Source organism: Lytechinus variegatus, chromosome 13, assembly GCF_018143015.1.
Source record: "Lytechinus variegatus isolate NC3 chromosome 13, Lvar_3.0, whole genome shotgun sequence".
NCBI lineage: Eukaryota > Metazoa > Echinodermata > Echinoidea > Temnopleuroida > Toxopneustidae > Lytechinus > Lytechinus variegatus.
The window spans coordinates 3435098-3460290 of record NC_054752.1 but is presented as its reverse complement, the minus strand read 5'-3'; the positions used below and the strand labels follow the sequence as shown (position 1 = coordinate 3460290).

The 25193-nt window shown below is 36.6% G+C and overlaps 1 protein-coding gene across 1 annotated transcript; it reads right to left on the bottom strand.

The window, feature by feature from the left end:
• Positions 1 to 1367: 1367 nt before the first annotated feature.
• On the bottom strand, positions 1368 to 25078 carry LOC121426242 (kinetochore protein Spc25-like). Its single transcript, XM_041622463.1, has 7 exons — positions 24971 to 25078; positions 6997 to 7186; positions 6264 to 6329; positions 5541 to 5687; positions 3645 to 3749; positions 2667 to 2762; positions 1368 to 1706 (listed from the first exon to the last, which is right to left on the bottom strand). Exons 2-7 carry the CDS (start codon positions 7151 to 7153, stop codon positions 1585 to 1587), a joined length of 693 nt encoding a protein of 230 aa, XP_041478397.1. The 5' UTR covers positions 7154 to 7186; positions 24971 to 25078; the 3' UTR covers positions 1368 to 1584.
• Positions 25079 to 25193: the final 115 nt, after the last annotated feature.

Below are 25193 nucleotides of genomic sequence, written 5' to 3'. Positions count from 1 at the left end.
CTTACTGTTAATAGACAAATTTAGATTAAACTAAGTTGATAAATGGAGTTTAGACCAATCAGCAAGTCACCCATATTTCAGGGTAAACTTTCAGTTTGAGATCAAAACTTTACACCCAAGAAAATTATATGAATTCACACCTTGAAGCACTGGAGTAAGAATATTGTTTTCTCATTTACAAAACTATTATGTAATAAACAATTTTATTGTTCATCATGTTCACAGCCACCCGATTTGGCTCCCCATAATTAGGGCCCCATAAAATGAAGCTTAGATTGATTTCTGCAACTGATTGGACATATTGATTGAGTATAATCAATCCTAAAGATCAGTCCAACAATACAAAAGCTCTAAAACACAGGATCCATTTTTGGCTTCTAATAATCACCCCCCCCCTGGAACACAAAGCGCAAAGCTTAGCAACTAATCATAGGTTTGCTGATGTGGTTTACGGTACACCATGTGGAGTGTTATAGAAACAGTGGATAGAAGAAGAGACGAAGTGGATAGGCGAGAAAGTGGAGATTTGAGAGTAGAGTATTCTTTCTTGAAAATAGTCCTGAAAAGGACTGTAAACCAGAAGGAATGTTGAGTGAGAACAGCTTGAGTAGTGGAGCTCCTGAAGACGGACAGTCAACCTGTCCGAAACGTCGAGTCTCTCTACTACTCATCATCTCTACTCGCCGACTCAAGCCAGCATCTCCTCATCAGCTCCACTACTCAAGCTGTTCTCACTCAACATTCCTTCTGGTTTACAGTCCTTTTCAGGACTATTTTCAAGAAAGAATACTCTACTCTCAAATCTCCACTTTCTCGCCTATCCATTTCTTCTCTTCTTCTATCCACTGTTTCTATAACACTCCACATGGTGTACCGTAAACCACATCAGCAATTGTACATGCCACCATGCAAACCTTCAAACAACATCTAATCATAGGTTTGATTTCTACAATTGATTGATCATTGTGTGTGATCAATTCAAAACATGATTGATCACTAGCTAAAACTTTATCTTACACGTCACCCTTATGGACAAGCAGTGTTCTGTTTTAAAAAAATATTACATATGATTCATAACAATTTATAATAATAACGCAGTTCTTGTATAGCGCATATCACATTATGTCATAACGTCCCTATGCACTTCCAAAGGACTAAGATATTATTACCCTGGCTATAGCCCCGCAGCCTTTTATAGTGCGGTGGCATTTCAATAATAATAATAATAATAGACAGTTCTTGTATAGCGCATAACACATTATAAATAAATAATAATTTCAAGGAATAAATTCCTGCAAGGTATCAATTCATCTCACCTGGGTTGAGTGCAGCACAATGTGGATGAATTCCTTGCTGAAGGAAATTACGCCATGGCTGGGATTCGAACCCATGACCCTCTATTTCAAAGTCAAAAGACTAATCCAATGGGCCACAATGCTCCATATTTTTAGACACCATTGGCCTTGGTTTTATGTTGAATTACAGAAACGAATTGTTCAAATATTTTTAATTTTCTATCTATCACGTTAAATACATCCTAATACCATAAAATCCACATTACAAAATGAATCATACATGTTGATTTTACGTGGTCGTAAGCTTGAACTTTTTTCTCGCTCCCACAACAAACTGCATGAGGTTATTCGTCTTGTTCAGCTCACTGAGCATATCTGGAATTCCCTCGATAGCCGGACAGCAGTCGGTCACTAAGGGTTTTAAAGTATATTTGAAAGAAAGGAAAAAACGAAATTAAGAATATGAAAGTAATCTAAGAACTAGACAGTAATAACTTTCTTTTTTTACAATTAGTTCCTATGTATCATTGTCTGCAAATGTAACACTAATTTTTTTGTCAATGTGAATATTACTTTGAATGGCGAAAAATAAAACAAACAATTACTAAAGTGTTGCTATTGGAAACAAAGTTCAGAGTGGGTAGTGGAATTTAGTTGATGTTCCCTTGTTGGGAAGTTTGAATGTGAGGACCTTTTTTTGGCTTGCACCCAGATTGCACATTTTAGCTCTCAATTCAATCTGTATTGAACTTGTGCATGAAATCATGTTTTTAAGGATTTCTTTTTTTATCATTACAACTACGGTAACCCTGCCATTATGACAACTACCATGGCAACAGGGCGCAATCGAAGTTCCCATGGTAATTACAATGGTGAAGTTGCCATAGACAAACTCTTAAAATTATACCAAGTGGCATTCATCTACATTGGAGCTGCCAACCTGAACAATAACATTTCAGTATCTTAAAAGCTGAAAGTCAGTATTTTGGTGAGGATATCAATAACATAGGACAACAAATAAAACTATAGAAAATTAAAAAATCAGTATTTTGCAGGAAACCGTCTGAATTCTTCTCATTTTTCAGTATACCCAGTTGTTGTGTGTCCGGACTGGTTGGGTGTCCAGACAATCAATTTTCAGCAGCCATTGGAAAAGTCAACAACAAAAGTTCCATCAATTTGTAGTATTACTGTTATACAATATTATAGAGAACCAAACTAAAGAAGATGACAACTATTGAAATCATATTATTTTGTGTAATCCGAAGCCAAAAAGAAGGCTTCAGAATTTCAAAGTGTCCAGACAACCCACCCCCAACCTACTAAGTACTGAAAGAACAGCATTAGATGGAAGCTCTGCTACGTACATACCTTGATATTGGTTGTTATCAATCTTAATGGTTAGATAAAAGCTCCTATCATGGTTCTTCGAGTCAATGTTGGTGAAGACAAACTGCAGATGATGACCTGATCAAAAGCAAACACAAAATGAATAATAATAATTATAGGCATTTATATAGCACCACCTAATTAGAAATAATCTATTCTGAGGCGCATTGTTACTATTACATGTATTACCCAAGCTTTAGCTCGAGCTGCCTTCCAGCATTCAGTGGATTTACAGAATTGACACTGCAAGAGTACCCATTCACCTCACCTGGGTTGAGTGCAGCACAATGTGGGTAAATTACTTGCTGAAGGAAAACACGCCATAGCTGGGATTTGAACCCACGTCCCTCTGATTAAAAGAGGAGAGTCATAACCACTAGACCACGATTCCCCCATAATGAGCACAGACTACAGAAGAACAACAAGGAACACTTCCCAGGGAGTAGAGGTTGACGTTGTGCACGGATCGCAAGCGGGCCAGCCAGATTCCGAAGACTAGGATAATTATATATCTGTTCAGCCACATTCAGATGTTTTCCAATGTGATAAAAGCGCTATTAATATCAATTCACAAAACCACATTTACTGCCAACTGCATGAATCAATTGTTATAACCACTTTTCTTGGCTAATCAAATTATGACGAATTATGGAAAAAGCCAAATTTATTAATGTATATATGACTCTCTGGGCAATGTTTGGTTTCAAAATCAAGCCCCCCCCCCCTTCAAAAATGTATTCTTGAAAAGGCCTCTGAAATAGAGCATTACACAAAACTGGGATTTACAATGCAACCAAATGCAAAGTAAATTCCAGTACAGTCTCAAATTCCTTAGCCTTTACAAAAGTAGAGAATGCTATAAAACGACGCATATTTTATTGCCATACTCATCAAAACGGCCTTTCCGCCATCATTGACCGACTCTGACCATTACTCTAGTGTGAGAACACCTTTACCCACCATCAATCTTCCTAAACTCTAAAGCCATGATATCCTTGAAGTAATGCTCAGCTTGCTTCAGGGCCTCCAGTCTCTGTCTGGTCGCCTTCTCTTGTGCCTCGATCACTGAAAGAAACAGAATTAAGGGATACTCTGGGCTGAAGATATTTACATCAGAATAAATTTCACAGAGCAAAATGCTGAAAATTTCATCAAAATTGAATAACAAATAACAAAGTTATTGAATTTAAAGATTTGCATTTTTCCAGTGAAACAGTTCTAGGCATGTCTTCATGAATATTAATTAGGTGGGCTGATGATTATCCGATTTTGATCAAATTTTCAGAAGGGGAGACCGGGGTTAGTTGGAACATGGGGTAAGTTGAAACATTGTAATTTTCTTTAAAGCCTGTAAAATAAATTAATGCAATATTGCCCTCAATTTATTGCAATTAATAATACAACAGTGTTGAATTATTATTGCAATAAATTGAGGGCAGTATTGCATAAATTTATTTTACAGGCATTAAAGAAAATTACAATGTTTCAACTTACCCCATGTTCCAACTAACCCCGGTCTCCCCTATATTGCTTTGTGAATTAAATACTATCATACATATAACCTTCATCACTGTGAAGTTTCACAATTCCTTTGCTGAAGTAAACAAGGAATTCCAAAAGCCAATTCTATTTTACATCCTTATAACTGATTGGAAATCAAGTGAAATAAAATAGGGATTTCCTCATACAAATCTATACCATATTCTCACCATCTTTCAGCCGGTGATACGCACAATGAGCCTATTTTTTTTTAAACTCGCCATTAGTTTTTCTACAGCAAAATATTTGGCTGCCAAGCAGCAAATATACAGGCAGAAAACTTGCATTGCTGTGTTTTTTATTGTAAAGAATCCTTATTAGTCAATTTCACTCTTTAGCTTCCTTTTGGATGCGTCAATAAATATGCGAAAATTGCACAATTAACGCATTCCTATTGTCAAATAAAACACAGCCATGAAATGCAGGTACGTTTTGAAACGTATCTTTTTGTGAGTTTACGATCAGCGTAAGCATGGACGCAACCGTGTTTTGGACTAATCACTTATGGAAACACCGATTCTGGCCTGAAAAGTGAAAGCATAAACACGCCCTTGCATTGCTGTGTTTACAGGGTCCTGATTAGTCAATTCCACTTTTTAGCTTCCATTTGGATGCGTCAATAAATATGCGAAAATTGCACAATTTACGCATTCCTATTGTCAAATAGAACACAGTCATGAAATTCAAGTTACAGAAGAAAATGTAAATAGAAATGTGTTCTTTACAGGACAAGTCCACCCCAACAAAAATTTGATTTGAATATAAAGACAAAAATCCACTAAGCATGACACTGAAAATTTCATCAAAATCGAATGTGAAATAAGAAAGTTATGACATTTTACAAGTTCACTAGATTTCACAGAAGAGTAATATGCACATCCTGGATTGTATGCAAATGAGGACACTGATGACATCATCCACTCACTATTTCTTTTGTAGTTTATATTATAAAATCATATGAAATATTCTCCTCTTTGTCAAGTGAACTATTAATTTCTCCTTAAACACGTGGAACTAGCATCGTTTGATATTATATGGTTCAGTCAAGTTGATCCTTATTGTCATATACTATATAATTCAAACAAAATAAAACAAAAGAAATAGTGAGTAAGGGACATCATCAGCTGCCTCATTTGCATGTCACTGAGTTGTGCATATCACTGTTTTGTGAAAAATAAGCAAAACTTTAAAATGTCATAATTTTCACATTTTACATCCGATTCTGATGAATTTTCAACATTATGCTATTTTGATTTTTCTCTATTTATTTAAATCAACATTTTTCTGGGGTGGACTTGACCTTTAATATAGGCTTACGTTCCTTCTGCTCCTGGCATTGCTTAGTCTCATCTACCAGCTGTTTTTCCCATTGCTCCTTCTGAAAGAGTAGCTGCTCTGTAGTAGTACGGGCTTGTTCGATTGCCGCCTCTATTTCCTTGGCTTGGGACTCTTGATTTGCCACAGCTGAGAAAGGAAAGGAGAAGAATTTTTGAGAACTAAAAACTGATGTGTGACTTATGAAGGGTTTATATCCAGTTCCTCTAATGCCAATCTTGTCTACTGTCATTTGGTCTACCATTAGTTCGTCCACTCACCATTTCGTCTACTAACCAGTTGGTCCAATAGCCATTTAGTCTAGGTATATACCATTTGGTCTAAATGGACTATTAATTATAATAATAATAATAGGCATTTATATAGTGCCATCTATCTAGAAATATTCTATTCTGAGGTGCGTTGTTATTATCATTATTAAAGTGTTAATTGTGTAAAATGAATGAAAATGAAATGGATGTTAGACCAACTGATTATGCTACGAAATGTTTGTTCAAAATATATTCTAGCTATGATGCATATTTCATGCATTCATTGTTTTCTTGAAAATTCACTGTGCTTCTCTTTGTTTACAAAGGACATTGTGCAAATGTCCTGGAGAAAAAAGTATGACACTGATGGATTTCCATAGTGTTACTATTGATCGTAACTATTGGTAAGACGGGGCCCAGGATTAGACCAAACAGACCAAGTGGTATATCTTACCTAACTGATTGCTGGTTGCTCGTTGCTTTAGCGTTTCCATCTCTCCTTTCAGAGCCTCAATTTTATCTGGAAAGAAATTGCAAATAGTATCCAAGTGCATTGTAGTTAGAAGTACATCTTGATTAAATACAATTTGATTAGAAATAGAGTTCATGATTAAAGAATGAAACTGAATGTGATGGGAATGAAAACTAATGAGGTTGGTTGGTTGGTAAAGACAAGGGACCGTTGATTTTGATCAGCTGGTGAGCATTGCTAATAATTGTAGTTTTGAAATGAGAGCAAAGTTTATACCATATGTATGCAGTGAGGCAATACAGCCCAGGGGGACGTTTCATGAAAGGACTTGTCGGACGTTTTATCCGACAAGTCCTAATTTATCCGACAGTTACCATAGGAACAGTGCCTCTCAGCCAATCAAAATCATGGAAAGATGTCAGATCTGACAACTTGTCGGATGAAAATATTGATGAAACGCAGCCCTGATCTGTTGTTCCCTAATGTTGGAAGTAATTGGATTAATTGAAATGTCAAGAAAACTTCTTTTTTTAGATTGGTCTTTGGACCTGATGTTGCCATCATAAAATGATGAAAAGTGGCACAGGAAACCTCTTCTTTGGTCAAAACCATGGTATCTTTTCTCTCCCTTTTATTTTTCAAATAGCTCTACTTTACAACTTATTATGATTTCAAATTCAAATTTTATTTCATTAGGAGTATGCGGGAACTATACCTTCTGCTTCTTTAATGAACTGCCGTAGCTGTGCTTCATTGTGCTTGAGATACTGTAGAAGGCTTGGGCCTGTCCATTGGTTGATAAACTTATCACTGGCCTGGTTCAGCTTTGCAGAGAGATTGGCTATCTCTTGGTCTGCGACGGTTCCCATCATCTTTACAGTTGGTCCGTGTTGTGACTCTTGGCTCTAGGAACGACAAATCAAAATTCAACTGTAAATAGAAAGCAAAGACAAAATAAGTAGATCTAGCTAGTTCTACTCTATTAATGAAATTATAAAAATTTCAAACCATTTGGCATTTTCCAGGCATTACAAGGCCAATGGAGTTTCACTGCAACATAATACCGGTACATAGGCTGTGTTGTAATGCTATACTATTATTATTTTCAATCACGTTTTAGATTTTATTTGTTAAATAATCATTTTTATCTGTAAATTTTTCTTCAAAATGGCTTGTAGTAACATCGTTAATCGAAGGCACGTCATTATAAGCGGTTCAAGCCTATGGTATTTGCGTTCTAATACAAATGGATCGAGGGATCTTTACGAGATCGGTCTGGTAAGAAGCCTTCAATTTTTCAACTTTATATTATTTTTGGAACCTTCTTACGCATTGGGCGTATGACGGTGTAAAGATAAGTAAAATCACAAACATTTATGTGACTTCTATCTTCAAACATGGATTTCCTAGAAAAATCCATCTTTGTTATGTGTCTCTTATGGGCACTTGTTCACTGCTACCACCCTGCCTGAATAATTTTTATATTCACCAGAGCGCTCAAAAACTAGAATTTTGGGCATACTTTTGTGTATGCCCTCTATTGGTGGAAAGTGATATGGCAAGAAAATTTTCATTTTTTGATCTCTATTTTTAATTAAGAAAAAAATGATTTAAAGAATCAAATCTAAATAAGAGCCAAGTTGTATGAACAATAGGTGTAATCAAAACTGTCAGTGTAAAAAATAAAGCATTTGCCCCAAAGAAAAGGAGAAAATAAGCCAAACATTGCCACCCTTATTTTGCCACACATGGAGATATAACTAAGAACAAGGCTATATCATAACCTTGTTAATTGAATGAGTGCTTATCAGTAGAGGCGCACGGCCAATATGGGAGACTCTCTCCAATAGGGGAGACAATTTCCCACATTGGAGACTTCCTTTGCAAAAGGACAAAAGAAACAACACCAACAAAAGCATGATTTTTTCCACCCAAAATTTTGTCTCACTGAGGTCAGAAGCCTATTTGTTTTGTGTGTGATTGACAACAAAAATCCTTATCAAAACAAAAGTAGACGGGGGATTTTTAAAGTAGACGGTTAAAAGAGGTAATTTTTCATGAGGAATCTGCTTATCACATTTTTATTTGCCGCCCATGTAATCCTCTTGCCGCAAATGTAAACAAAGGAAATTAGTCTCCAAAACTGGAGACTGTCTCTGAAATCGGATACCCAAATTCTTTACAAAAGTCTCTAATATTGGAGATAATTTCCCACATTGGAGACAGTCTCTAATATTGGCCGTGCGCCTCTACTGCTTATGGGAGTCGGTTCAGGCTCCATGTCCATGATGATGTCATTTAATTTAAAAAATATATTTTAGGGGGCCTCAAAATATCATCATGTAGTCCTCAAGGCTACGTGAAGCCACACAAACATGATCTCTTGCTTTCTATCTGGTAGTAGTGATTTCCCGGACTGATTTAATACCCTTTTCAAAAACCTATCCTCCAATTAGCCGCCTAAGAGTAATGCGGATAATTCAATAAAAATTGCGTTCACAAACTCCGAAAATAAGCCGCATTATTTTTACGAGCGCCCGTCCTGAAAAAGGTGGATAATCATCACGACAACTGGACACGAACCCTCCGATGCGGTTGTGTTGGAAAAGGGTGACCTTGTGACCGCACCATGCCAATTATCCGCATTATTTGGAAATGCGTTCATAAACTCAATTTTACGACCAAATTATGCTGATATTAGCAGCATAATTGGGTTTATGAAAGGGGTATATTCTTCGTCTGTCTTGAATTGATTGGAAAGCTCGAGTGCAAAAAGACAGTATGGTCAGTTCCCCCATGTCTGCGCGGTCTCCCAAGTCTGCGCACCCGCGTATCTGCGCAATTCTAGTAAAAAAAGATACGCAATGAGCACGAACTTTACACATGCAATAGACAGGTATTCATAAGTGAATGAGTGCGCAGACATGGGGTAACATTATTTTTTTCAATCTGAAAATGACAGCCCGAGGTTTTTTCCAGGAAAATTATATACCAGTAGAGGCGCACGGCCAATATTGGAGACTGTCTCCAATGTGGGAGATTATCTCCAATATCAGAGACTTTTGTTAAGAATTTGGGTGTCCAATTTCAGAGACAGTCTCCTGTTTTGGAGACCAATTTTTTTGTTTACATTTGCTGCAAAAGGATTACCTTGGCAGCAAATAAAAATGTGATAAGCAGATTCCTCATAAAAAATTACCCCTTTTCACCACCTATTTTAAAAATTCACTGTCTACTTTTGTTTTGATAAGGATTTTTGTTGTCAATCACACAAAACAAATGGGCTTCTGACCTCAGTGAGACCAAATTTTTGGTGGAAAAAATCATGCTTTTGCTGGTGTTGTTTCTTTTGTCCTTTTGCAAAGCAAGTCTCCAATGTGGGAGATTGTCTCCCCTATTGGAGAGCACTTGTTCACTGCTACCATCTGGCCTGTGGAGAATCTACAGGTAGGACTATGGTATGCCAATGCTGTATAGAGCACCCACTTTAAAAAAATCATTAAAATATCACTTTTGTGACCAAAATTACTAATTTCAATATAGTTTTAATTTATTTATCATTAGTAATGTGAGAATAATTTTTGTATTCACCAGAGCACTCAAAAACTTGAATTTTGGGCATATTTTTATGTACGCCCTCTATTGGTGGAAAGTAATATGGCAAGAAAATTTTCATTTTTTGATCTCTATTTTTAATTAAGAAAAAATGATATAAAGAATCAAATTTGAAAAAGAGCCAAGTGGTATGAATTAACAGGTCTAATGGAAACTGTCAGTAAAAAAATCAAGCATTTGCCCCAAAGAAAAAGAGAAAATAAGCCAAACATTGCCACCTTTATTTTGTCACACATGGAGATATAACTGAGAACAAGGTTATATTATAACCTTGTTCCACTCATTCAATGAACAAGGTTATAATATAACCTTGTTCTCAGTTATATCTCCATGTGTGGCAAAATAAGGGTGGCAATGTTTGGCTTATTTTCTCTTTTTCTTTGGGGCAAATGCTTGTTGTTTTTACACTGACAGTTTTAATGACACCTATTATTCATACTACTTGGCTCTTATTTCAATTTGATTCTTAAAATCAGTTTTTTCTTAATTAAAAATAGAGATCAAAAAATGAAAAATTTCTTGCCATATTACTTTCCACCAATAGAGGGCGTACACAAAAATATGCCCAAAATTCAAGTTTTTGAGCGCTCTGGTGAATACAAAAATTATTCCCAAGTTACTAATGAAAAAAAAATGCAACTGTATGGAAATCAGTAATTTTAGTCACAAAAGTGATATTTTAATGATTTTTCAAAGTGTGTGCTATGTACAGCATTGGCATACCATAGTCCTACCTGTAGATTCCACTGATCTCTCCCCTAACTGGATATGCGGGGAGGGTCCTTTGTTTGAAGCCCGCAAGTTCTATTGTCCGCCATACCAGTTCCCCCAAAAGGAACGCGATCGCTCCATTAGCATGTGCATTATGAGTGATACGCTAGCTGTCTGCACACTGAAGCACTCATTGCTTTTTATACAAAACTTCATATATTTAAGGTGCCAGAATTCGCAATTTTCTTGAAACAATGGTACTTTCCCAGTATACAATTCGGAAACATAATTTTGAAGGGGTTGGTGTTTTTCTCACCTAAGGAAGAATGGATGAAATCCTTGACTTTTCTAGGGGTATTTTGGAGGTTTTCCAAATAACCATCTTAGGATCGATATGGCAAGGACTTTCTAGGTTATGAAGGCTTATAACACTTGGCTTGAACCCCCCCCCCCTTTAATTTAAGTCTACCCCACACCCCCCAAAAAAAAAAATCAAACAAGTGTAACACCGAAAAATTCATCGTATTCAAACGTTGAAAGCAGCGTTCTCGCCAGAAAAAAATTCACCCATGTCGGGGACTTTTGCTGCCACTCCCGGGGGGTGGGTGCGGAAGCGACGGCCTTTTCATGAAATAGAGACGCCAAGGGAGCCCCATTGTGGCGTATTTTTAAGCCCACACAAATGCACATAAATGCTAGGCCTGGGAGTAAACATCGATTGATCAAATGGTTCGATTGGCATGCCGCCAATCACCAATCGATAAGCAAAATTTACACAAATCGAATGTTCGGCAGATCCCGATTATGACATTGGGAGAACTCAAATACCCAAGTAATAATAACAAAATGACAATAAAACAATGATGACACTTCATACAGGTTTAAAAATTATGTTACCGAGATAATTTTTCAAAAATAATCAATGATTGTATTACATTCACAGTTACACACCAACATGAAAGCGCTCCGATTTTTTTTTTATCCCACCCAACCTTGCCCTCGATACACAAAATGAGTTCATTGTCTGCGTGCACAAAACAATAAGAAATCACACAACCAAGCTCACTTGAGCTGATTGGACCTTCGGATAGCCAATGAAACTTTTGGGGAAACAAAGAAGGCAGTGGTTCCCTTATCAGGAGAGGTCATGACTTCAGAAATAAATTGACCCCTCCCCCATCTGTGTGTGTGTGAGGGAGAGCTAGAGAAAGATAAGGGTGGGAGCCGGAGAATTCCTTTGTTTCAAAACAATAATTCAACCTTTTTTCTATCCCCCTCACACAATGAAAACTACATTCCAACATGCGCCTGTACTTTCTCGACTAGTCTCCAAAAATAGACCCAGTTATACATGTAGGTTCAAATGATAAAAAAATCGTAATTTTATAAGGTATTTCAAATTAAATATTTTGCAAAATATTTTTTTGAAATACATGTGTAGAATCGTGGGCAGTGCCACAAGTGGGGGCGGGGACATGGTGTGGGCAAGGGATGAAATTGTTCAAGAAATGCTCCACCTGGGGTCAGTCTCAAAGAATAGTTCATGAATGAGTTGTTTACATCTTTGGGATTTGGACTTTGCACTGGCTGATGTGGGCTGATTCATTCATATGCAGGGGTGTGGCACTTGGAGGGATGCATGCATAATACCAGAGTACCAGCATGGATTTAGGAAGGATTTTCATAGGAACAATAAACTGAAAGTTTTAATCTCATTTCATGTAGTTTCTTTTGATATAAATATCATGGAGAAGGGGAAAAAGGTCCTACTTTCATTTATTCTAAACATGTGACTTTGATGGAGATTTCACCATAAAGTAGGTCAACTATTGTGACTTAAAAGACCTGATTCCCGACGAACAATCGAATCATTCGATTATTTTTCAGGAAATAATTGAATGGTAAAAATGACAATCGTCCCAGGCCTAACATCCATGCACCATAGCGGTCACGCACAGTTCTCAAACTCCTTTGCTATTCGTTCATTGTGTGCAGAGAGGGCGGGATAAAATGACAAACACAGTACAACTCCTTTGCTATTCGTTCATTGTGTGTATAGAGGGCGGGATAAATGACAAACACAGTACAAGTACATGTTCCTTGTATATACAATGCATTTATTCCAAGTTCCACTCCCATCATATCAGTAAGCGCAGCTACCGGTAGGTCATGGAGCATAGCCGGTGTGATGTGCGGGGCAGACGGGGGAATAGTCAACGGAACGACCGTACCGTGCCGTCATATGCCCGCAATAGCAGCCGCGAGCTAGCTGGGCGCCTTGCCACTTTCCTAGCCGTAGTAGGCCTGTAAGTGGTCTTAAGTTGGTGGGACTTCGGCGCAACCCGATAAATGAAGTTGCTATCACTAAGATGAGTTCATGGAGTGTATTATTTTTTTCTGAATATTTCCATTTAATTTTTCCACGCATGTCGCCACGCATGTCGCTGAAATTTTACGCATGGTTCCACTTGGTCTCCATTTCCGCACGCATGGTGTTTGCACCATGCGTGTTATACACTGGCGAGAACGCTGGTTGAAAGTATAACTTTCATATTTTATTTCTGATTTTGATTAAATTTTGAGCATTATTGTGTGTTTTTCTCTCTATTCAAATAATCATTTTCATGAGGTGGACTCGCCCTTTAAAGAACAAGTCCACCCAACTAAAACTTGATTTGAATAAAAAGAAAAAAATTCAGCATAACCCTGAAAATTTCATCAAAATCGGATGTAATATGAAAGTTATGGCAGTTTAAAGTTTCGCTTCATTTCACAAAACAGTTATATGCACATCTCGGTTGGTATTCCATTATTTTAACATTTTGTGCTTCCGGCAAGGAGGTCCTAAACGTCAAATTCGTAAAAATTGAAATATTGTATAATTCAAACTATAACACACAAAGAAATAGTGAGTAAAATCATTGACTCTCTCATTTGGATGTAACTGGCTCGTTTATATCACTATTTTTTTTAATAAGCAAAACTTTGAAATGTCATAACTTTTTATTTTACATCAGATTTTAATGAAATTTTTCAGCATTGTGCTTGTCTGATTTTTCTCTATTGATTCAAATCAACATTTTTCTGAGGTGGACTTGACCTTCTCTCTCTCTCTTTCCTTCTGTCACATCGATCGACCCTCTTCAATTATCCTCTACCCAGTTTGTTCATATACACTGTAGGTAGCGGAAGCGGGGGGGGGGGGGGGGGGGGGGTCCTGTACCCCTAAATTTTAGGTGGGGGACAGACCCCCCAAAATTTATGTTGACAACTTTTTTTTTCTTTTTGCTTGTCAATTTTTTTCCTGCATCCCCCCTAAATTCAGGTGGACCCCCCTAAAATCGTTGTGGTCCGCCCTGAAATTCTGGTTGATAACCCTTTTTGATGCTTGTCAGATTATTTCTTTTGTTTTGCATCCCTTCCTAAATTTTGGGTTGATAACCTTTTTTTGCTTGTCAGATTATTTTTATTGCGTCACCCCCTAAATTTCTGGTTGATAACCCCACCCCCCCCCTTTTTTTTTGCTCCACCGAGACATTTTTTCTTTGAAGACATTCGGCATCTCAAAATAAGTTCTGTGAAATTTCTGAAGTCTGTAAATCCGTCTCTGTAGCTTAATGTCTTTTTTTACGAACTTAAAAAAAGGGTTCTTGGAAAAAATAATTCGATCTATTGTTGACAGAGAAATATCACAAATTCACATGCCACAAGTTACATAAGCCCCCTAAAGTCCTAGTCCTATACCGTACATGTACCTATAGCTTGTAAATTTTATTATCCTTTCACAAATAAAAGATAAATAATTTTCAGAATACCTTGTAGATCCAGTCCTTGTCCCAGAAATCAGTCTATTTCGGTCAGGATCTATGCTTGCAATTTTTTTTTAACTCCTCCGAAACGGCAGATTTTCAGTCTTAACTTAAGTTTCACAATACATGCTATACACGGTCAGTATTTTCGTGTCTCAGTCGTGATATTCTTCTGTCCAAACATGATTGATAAACTCATAAAACTTGGTGACATTTGTGAATATTAATAAACAGAATATTTATTTGAATCATGGTTTGAATTCATCACGCTTCCAGAGAAATCACAATCGATAACCCCCCCCCCCCCCCCCCGGAGTTTTAAAGTTTTGGAAACTTGCTCTGGTAATTTAGAATTACCACACATGTATTTGAGCACATGGGACTACATAAAGTCTACAACTATGCAGTTCACCAGCTTGTCTTATCTGTGAAAAGTAATCCCATTTTCTCTGTTTCCACGGTCGTCACAATAAGTGCAATTATACGTGGCACAGGACGACATCTTAAACTTTGTATCAGGTATAAATTCACATTGAAAAGTGCTGTTATAAGAGTTGATTTGGTAAGTATAATTAAGAATTGACACTATTGCTGTGTACCAGACTCTACTCCGATTTTGGCTTTTTTGGGGGAACTCGGCGTGCGGAGGTACCAACTTCCGGTGCTTCAACACGGAATAGGCCAATCAGCGTTATTGTTCCCATCCAGGTAGGGGAGAGATCAGTGGTAGATTCCCCACAGGCAGGATGGTTGCAGTGAACAAGTGCCTTGTTCATTGCACTCTAGGCGACACCGCAATACTTACCCGTGTTAAGAAACTGGGACTCCACTCACGCGCATTTGGGCCGCCCTAGCTTAGAACTAAGCTTTCTTTCCGTAAAAAAAAATTATTCTTATGATTAAATAAATATTAATTAATACACGAATACTGTTAAATCGGTACTCACCGGTTCTCTTCTTGAATTTTCTGCCAATTTCCCACGCTGCTGGCTGCAATTCCGCGGTAAATTTCGTCGCCATAGAGAGCTGTTCATGCAACGTTATTTATAAATGGAGCGCCCTTTACGAGAGTTGTTAATGCCGCGGAGAAATCGTTAGGCATTTTGGCCTGTGTTCAAGGCGTAGCTGTTCTATTTTTTTTTATAAAATTATGTGTGAGATCGAAATCTCAGCGAGTAAACACTCTTCCAATATGGAAGAGTGTATACTCGCTGTGATATGATCCCGATAGGGAGGCGCAACACCCCCACCCACATGGGCGCAAACCCCAGGGCCGGGGGACATGTCCCCTCACCCAAAATAGTAGGGGGCACATTATGAAATGTCCCCCTACTATTTTTGGTCATGTCGTTCAAATTCGAAATGTATTTTGGAAGAGACGATCTTACTTTTGGCATGCCCCTTTTTTTTGCTTGTTTGCTTGTCAAATTTCTTTTGGTCAAGATGACCTTCTTTAGAGGGTGATAAACCTTCTTTTTTTGTTTGTTTTTTGCTTGTCAAATTTTCCAGCCCCTGGTCCCCCTACCTTTGGGGAGAGATTTCCGCCCTTGCAAGTAGACATATACTCTTGATATTGTTTGCGAATCTGCACGGGCGTCGATCGAGGGCTGGGGATGAGGAAAAGCGGTGAGACGAGAAAAAAAAATAGAACTTAGAAGGGGAAAGGCGACAGAAAAAAAGTGAACGAAAGAAAAATTAATGGAAAATAAAAGGGAAGAGTAAATAGGGAGAAATGTGATGGGTAAAATAAATTATGGGAAAAGAGGACAGAAAAAAAGTGAACGAAAGAAAAATTAATGGAAAATAAAAGGGAGGAGAAAATAGGAGAAATGTGATGGGTAAACAAAATTATGGGGAAAGATTCTGGACGCACTATTCATGTTTTATCATGAAAAGGATAAGTTATTTATCCGCGAGCAGACACTTTTTGATATTGTGATCTGAAACTGGATAATGATTTAAATAGAGAACAATCTGCGTATCTGAATTAACGTGTGTTTTAGATTTCGACCTAGAATTTGGGTATTCTAAGTAACTTTCTTATCATGAAAATCAATAAAGAGAGCGCAAAGCGCGAGCTAAAAATATATGATATAACAAAGGGTGAATTTAAGCTCTGTAATGCAAACACTTTGTGGGAAAATTGTGAATTGTGATGGATCACAGTTAAAAAAGAGCTGATGTATTTTATTTTTATTACTTTGAGTTTTTACATAGGACCGGAACATGCTATGAGGGCATTATGTCATCATATGAAATTGATGACCATCTTCCTATTTCTCTCGCATGGGAGCGCGAAATGTGTTAATTTTATGGCCTGAAAACTGGACATTTAAAGCACTTTGTAATTATGCATAAGAGGCATTATATATCTATCAATGCGAGCAGAAATCGCTAGTCGAAGTTTTTGATAAACTGTCATCAAATTAGTTTGATTTAGAATTAATATTGGGATATACATAACCGACTAATCCAAATGCTATAGCGTGCGGCGCTAGCTGATACGTTTTAACAATCTGACCTGAATAGGGAACTTTTTGAGAACTTTATGGAATACAGGAAAATAATACGTACCTGAAAATTCAAATTTTGCGAGCGCGCAGCGCAAGCAGAAAATGATAATGTTCAGATGATATCACAGACATTTTTACAGAGCACTTTTTAAAAATCAATTTGTAAATGAAACAAAATAATGAAAGTTCAATTTCCCAGCTGAAATATGTTTTGTATAATGACTTCAAAGTTTGATTTTTCAAGCTCCATATTGAGCAAGATATGCAAATACCCTAAAAGACAATAAGGCGCGAAGCGCGAGCGAAAATTTTTTATCCTAACAAATAGATTTAAAAAAAAATTATTTTCAGAGTCTTCCCCTAATGTTATTTCATTTAATCATGTTCCTCCTCTTATGTTTGCCTTTCTTCTTTTTTCCTCTCTTTTCCCTTCCTTTTCTTTTTCCTTTCTTTTTTTTTTCTTTTTTTGCTCCGCCAATAGGGGGGCCCGGCCCCTCGGCCCCCCTGGATCCGCCTATGTTAGCGGTTGTAGGTATAAATCGCGCTCTAACGCTCTAAAACTGTGTTCTCTATCAAAAAGCTGTCTTTCATATTCATTTTGTTCGCAAAAGAATATAAAGTTAATTTCAATCATTGTATATAGTTATCCTGTTTATGATAAAAATACTTAGAAATTGGGTTAGGTTAGGGTTATCAAATTATCAGGGCAGAAAATATATATTTTTTTCTCATTTTGCGCGTCGAGCTGGCACTATTTGATCTGTGTTATTATGTTTTTGATGACATTCATTGTATTCACAACAATAATTATTAAACATTGCGCACGCGCCGTGCGCCGCATGAATTATGTAGATCAGGTGAATAACTTACCGCTACACACGAGCAGTTGCTCTATATATTCTATGTAATATAATATATAGAGCAACTGCCCATTTTTAATGGTCCATAATATACCCACTTTCTTCTTTTTTTGGAACGAGTATGAATTTATCTACTGATATACTGAATGTACAATAAAAGTCATTATCATGTATTTCTTGGCATTTCATTTACTTTTTTTACCATAATTATATCACACAGCTGTTCGCATAGGCCTACGCCGTCACAAATAACAAAACAAAATCTCACTTTTTTTCTTTTTTGGTGGGGGATAGATTTTCCATACGCATACGTACAATTTTTCAAATTATTTTTTTCTGCTATTTTCATAATAAACTTTAAATGATTTCGCCTTTGCACTATTATTTTTTTAAAGACAAAATTACATCATCATCATATCATCGTCACCAACTTCATTCTCATCTTTATCACCACTACCACCATCATTATTATCATCATCATCATCATCATCACCGCCACCATCACCACCACTATCATCTTCACCAAGATAAATCCTGCTTTTTTTCCTTCCTATTTTCCTCTTTTTAGAGGGCACACCACCACGCCCCCTTACTGGATATCCGCCTCTAACGTTTGTTGTTGTATATAAGTTGGCGGATGCCTCATGAAATGAAATGATATAAAATAAGGAAAGGGAAACTAATTAGAAAAAGGACTGAGGAGAAGAAAAAAGAAAGCCAAACAAACAAGAAAAAACAATATCAAAATTTTGTTGTAAAGTCTTCTACGTCAGTTTAATAATTATGTTTTCAATGAAATGAGAACATAAAACAATGAAACAAGTAAGATGGGCTATACATCGTAGCAAAGAAATAGAGGGAAGCTCCGAGACAATAAAAAGGGTGAGAAAAAGAAAAGACTTTGAAATACTCACAACACGAGCATAATAAAAAAAATTGGAATAAGCAAGGACAAGTAGCTGAGGGACACCCCCCCCCTCTCTCTCTAGTTATTTATGTATCAAACTCGCATACACAAGAATTTCTTACTAATCAAAATATTGCGAGCAAAAAGCACGAGCTGACATTTTTTTAAATATTCAAAACTGATAGAGAGACACATTTTAAACAATTCATGAATCATAATAATTATACAACTAGCTTACCAATCGAATCATTCGATTGCGACAAATGATCTGAGAATTAATGCTTTTAGGAATTCATTAAATTAAAGCAAAGTATCTCAACATTAAAATAATTAAGGCGGGCGCAAGGTATCAGCTACTACACCGATAATTTTTTTTTTGACATTTGAAGTATTTTCGGTAATCATGAAAAAGATCGGATATTTCATGAAAGCTCAAATCCCGAAGAGCGGAATATTTTTATTAATTGACTTTTTAAAAAAATGTTCTAAGCCCCATTTAATATTTGATTATAAGTCGATGCATTAAAAGCTGAAAAAATAAAGTATTTTGTGTTCCTCTATCATAATTGTCTTTCTCTTTAACCCTGGTTCTTTTTTTCTGGGGGGAAGCATTTTGGTTAAAAAAAGAGAAAAAAGATAATTGCTGGCTTGTGGACGCCCGGTGTGGACGGTGGTAGGGACACCCCCCCCCCGTAGTTACGCCAATATGGGACCAAATGATCCTAAATGTCCGAGGCGAAACTTGTGCAATCAAACGTTATTTCTGAATAAATTAAAGCTTGCGCTGTTCAACTTCAATCTCTTTCAGCTAAATTTGCGATGAACGCTGCGTTATGAAATATATAATTATCAACATCTGGCGAAAAGAATAACCGACCGATCACCTGACGAGAACGCGTATACGTGATCTGCATATCAGGTCCGATCGAGAGTCAGAAGTGAAGGACAACTGCCAAGAAAATCAGGAAAAAGTCGTCAAAATGTAAGTTCCCCTTCATTTCTTTCAATTTTTTGTTACTTATTGAAGCATTAATGTATCATTAAAGCAAAATTTCAACAAAAGCCTCAAATTTAGCTAGTACTTTTGTTGAAATTACAATAAATTTAGATCCACATAAATCTCTAACCCAATTTTAGCACTGATGTCGCCTATGAGGTCCATACATGTAATGTTTGGACCTCATTGGTACTAGGAGTGGTTCATTGAATGAGTGTTGGAGAGAGTCTCCCATATTGATATTGGCTGTGCGCCTCTACTGTATACCGGTATTTCTTTCAATTTTTTATGAGATATTTGGCACACTAACTCATTATGATGTAAGGAACATTATCAACTGAAAGATTTTGTGAAATAAAAAGAAATTCACTTTAAATCTTAACTCAAATCGTTAGGTGCGCAGACTCACTCTAGGCGACACCGCAATACTTACCCGTGTTAAGAAACTGGGACTCCACTCACGCGCATTTGGGCCGCCCTAGCTTAGAACTAAGCTTTCTTTCCGTAAAAAAAAATTATTCTTATGATTAAATAAATATTAATTAATACATGAATACTGTTAAATCGGTACTCACCGGTTCTCTTCTTGAATTTTCTGCCAATTTCCCACGCTGCTGGCTGCAATTCCGCGGTAAATTTCGTCGCCATAGAGAGCTGTTCATGCAACGTGGAGCGCCCTTTACGAGAGTTGTTAATGCCGCGGAGAAATCGTTAGGCATTTTGGCCTGTGTTCAAGGCGTAGCTGTTCTATTTTTTTTTATAAAATTATGTGTGAGATCGAAATCTCAGCGAGTAAACACTCTTCCAATATGGAAGAGTGTATACTCGCTGTGATATGATCCCGATAGGGAGGCGCAACACCCCCACCCACATGGGCGCAAACCCCAGGGCCGGGGGACATGTCCCCTCACCCAAAATAGTAGGGGGCACATTATGAAATGTCCCCCTACTATTTTTGGTCATGTCGTTCAAATTCGAAATGTATTTTGGAAGAGACGATCTTACTTTTGGCATGCCCCTTTTTTTTGCTTGTTTGCTTGTCAAATTTCTTTTGGTCAAGATGACCTTCTTTAGAGGGTGATAAACCTTCTTTTTTTGTTTGTTTTTTGCTTGTCAAATTTTCCAGCCCCTGGTCCCCCTACCTTTGGGGAGAGATTTCCGCCCTTGCAAGTAGACATATACTCTTGATATTGTTTGCGAATCTGCACGGGCGTCGATCGAGGGCTGGGGATGAGGAAAAGCGGTGAGACGAGAAAAAAAAATAGAACTTAGAAGGGGAAAGGCGACAGAAAAAAAGTGAACGAAAGAAAAATTAAGGGAAAATAAAAGGGAAGAGTAAATAGGGAGAAATGTGATGGGTAAAATAAATTATGGGAAAAGAGGACAGAAAAAAAGTGAACGAAAGAAAAATTAATGGAAAATAAAAGGGAGGAGAAAATAGGAGAAATGTGATGGGTAAACAAAATTATGGGGAAAGATTCTGGACGCACTATTCATGTTTTATCATGAAAAGGATAAGTTATTTATCCGCGAGCAGACACTTTTTGATATTGTGATCTGAAACTGGATAATGATTTAAATAGAGAACAATCTGCGTATCTGAATTAACGTGTGTTTTAGATTTCGACCTAGAATTTGGGTATTCTAAGTAACTTTCTTATCATGAAAATCAATAAAGAGAGCGCAAAGCGCGAGCTAAAAATATATGATATAACAAAGGGTGAATTTAAGCTCTGTAATGCAAACACTTTGTGGGAAAATTGTGAATTGTGATGGATCACAGTTAAAAAAGAGCTGATGTATTTTATTTTTATTACTTTGAGTTTTTACATAGGACCGGAACATGCTATGAGGGCATTATGTCATCATATGAAATTGATGACCATCTTCCTATTTCTCTCGCATGGGAGCGCGAAATGTGTTAATTTTATGGCCTGAAAACTGGACATTTAAAGCACTTTGTAATTATGCATAAGAGGCATTATATATCTATCAATGCGAGCAGAAATCGCGAGTCGAAGTTTTTGATAAACTGTCATCAAATTAGTTTGATTTAGAATTAATATTGGGATATACATAACCGACTAATCCAAATGCTATAGCGTGCGGCGCTAGCTGATACGTTTTAACAATCTGACCTGAATAGGGAACTTTTTGAGAACTTTATGGAATACAGGAAAATAATACGTACCTGAAAATTCAAATTTTGCGAGCGCGCAGCGCAAGCAGAAAATGATAATGTTCAGATGATATCACAGACATTTTTACAGAGCACTTTTTAAAAATCAATTTGTAAATGAAACAAAATAATGAAAGTTCAATTTCCCAGCTGAAATATGTTTTGTATAATGACTTCAAAGTTTGATTTTTCAAGCTCCATATTGAGCAAGATATGCAAATACCCTAAAAGACAATAAGGCGCGAAGCGCGAGCGAAAATTTTTTATCCTAACAAATAGATTTAAAAAAAAAATTATTTTCAGAGTCTTCCCCTAATGTTATTTCATTTAATCATGTTCCTCCTCTTATGTTTGCCTTTCTTCTTTTTTCCTCTCTTTTCCCTTCCTTTTCTTTTTTCCTTTCTTTTTTTTTCTTTTTTTGCTCCGCCAATAGGGGGGCCCGGGCCCCTCGGCCCCCCTGGATCCGCCTATGTTAGCGGTTGTAGGTATAAATCGCGCTCTAACGCTCTAAAACTGTGTTCTTTATCAAAAAGCTGTCTTTCATATTCATTTTGTTCGCAAAAGAATATAAAGTTAATTTCAATCATTGTATATAGTTATCCTGTTTATGATAAAAATACTTAGAAATTGGGTTAGGTTAGGGTTATCAAATTATCAGGGCAGAAAATATATATTTTTTTCTCATTTTGCGCGTCGAGCTGGCACTATTTGATCTGTGTTATTATGTTTTTGATGACATTCATTGTATTCACAACAATAATTATTAAACATTGCGCACGCGCCGTGCGCCGCATGAATTATGTAGATCAGGTGAATAACTTACCGCTACACACGAGCAGTTGCTCTATATATTCTATGTAATATAATATATAGAGCAACTGCCCATTTTTAATGGTCCATAATATACCCACTTTCTTCTTTTTTTGGAACGAGTATGAATTTATCTACTGATATACTGAATGTACAATAAAAGTCATTATCATGTATTTCTTGGCATTTCATTTACTTTTTTTACCATAATTATATCACACAGCTGTTCGCATAGGCCTACGCCGTCACAAATAACAAAACAAAATCTCACTTTTTTTCTTTTTTGGTGGGGGATAGATTTTCCATACGCATACGTACAATTTTTCAAATTATTTTTTTCTGCTATTTTCATAATAAACTTTAAATGATTTCGCCTTTGCACTATTATTTTTTTAAAGACAAAATTACATCATCATCATATCATCGTCACCAACTTCATTCTCATCTTTATCACCACTACCACCATCATTATTATCATCATCATCATCATCATCACCGCCACCATCACCACCACTATCATCTTCACCAAGATAAATCCTGCTTTTTTTCCTTCCTATTTTCCTCTTTTTAGAGGGCACACCGGCCACCACGCCCCCTTACTGGATATCCGCCTCTAACGTTTGTTGTTGTATATAAGTTGGCGGATGCCTCATGAAATGAAATAATATAAAATAAGGAAAGGGAAACTAATTAGAAAAAGGACTGAGGAGAAGAAAAAAGAAAGCCAAACAAACAAGAAAAAACAATATCAAAATTTTGTTGTAAAGTCTTCTACGTCAGTTTAATAATTATGTTTTCAATGAAATGAGAACATAAAAAAATGAAACAAGTAAGATGGGCTATACATCGTAGCAAAGAAATAGAGGGAAGCTCCGAGACAATAAAAAGGGTGAGAAAAAGAAAAGACTTTGAAATACTCACAACACGAGCATAATAAAAAAAATTGGAATAAGCAAGGACAAGTAGCTGAGGGACACCCCCCCCCCTCTCTCTAGTTATTTATGTATCAAACTCGCATACACAAGAATTTCTTACTAATCAAAATATTGCGAGCAAAAAGCACGAGCTGACATTTTTTTAAATATTCAAAACTGATAGAGAGACACATTTTAAACAATTCATGAATCATAATAATTATACAACTAGCTTACCAATCGAATCATTCGATTGCGACAAATGATCTGAGAATTAATGCTTTTAGGAATTCATTAAATTAAAGCAAAGTATCTCAACATTAAAATAATTAAGGCGGGCGCAAGGTATCAGCTACTACACCGATAATTTTTTTTTTGACATTTGAAGTATTTTCGGTAATCATGAAAAAGATCGGATATTTCATGAAAGCTCAAATCCCGAAGAGCGGAATATTTTTATTAATTGACTTTTTAAAAAAATGTTCTAAGCCCCATTTAATATTTGATTATAAGTCGATGCATTAAAAGCTGAAAAAATAAAGTATTTTGTGTTCCTCTATCATAATTGTCTTTCTCTTTAACCCTGGTTCTTTTTTTCTGGGGGGAAGCATTTTGGTTAAAAAAAGAGAAAAAAGATAATTGCTGGCTTGTGGACGCCCGGTGTGGACGGTGGTAGGGACACCCCCCCCCCCCCGTAGTTACGCCAATATGGGACCAAATGATCCTAAATGTCCGAGGCGAAACTTGTGCAATCAAACGTTATTTCTGAATAAATTAAAGCTTGCGCTGTTCAACTTCAATCTCTTTCAGCTAAATTTGCGATGAACGCTGCGTTATGAAATATATAATTATCAACATCTGGCGAAAAGAATAACCGACCGATCACCTGACGAGAACGCGTATACGTGATCTGCATATCAGGTCCGATCGAGAGTCAGAAGTGAAGGACAACTGCCAAGAAAATCAGGAAAAAGTCGTCAAAATGTAAGTTCCCCTTCATTTCTTTCAATTTTTTGTTTCTTATTGAAGCATTAATGTATCATTAAAGCAAAATTTCAACAAAAGCCTCAAATTTAGCTAGTACTTTTGTTGAAATTACAATAAATTTAGATCCACATAAATCTCTAACCCAATTTTAGCACTGATGTCGCCTATGAGGTCCATACATGTAATGTTTGGACCTCATTGGTACTAGGAGTGCGCAGACTTGGCGCCCACCATCATACATTCAACACTTACACGGTTTTGAACATGTGGGGCAATATAATAATGCAGCGCGAATTTACATTCGAAAAGAACTTCAAAATCAACATAATTTAACATGGCTTATTCACGAAAATGAAATCAGTATGAATATATTTATACTAATCTTACGTTTCACAGATTTCACCCTCGAATAACTGCAAAAGGCAGGAATTTATCACAGTAAAGGGCTGAGGTCTTTCAAACTTTCTGAAGTCATATTTTACCGGGAATGATCGTTTACAGACCTAATATTTTTAATTAAATTATTTAAACAATAATATGAACTAATTTTTCAATTAAAAATTTATAGAATTTATACAAAATATATATTTTATTATTTCTTGTTTTCACT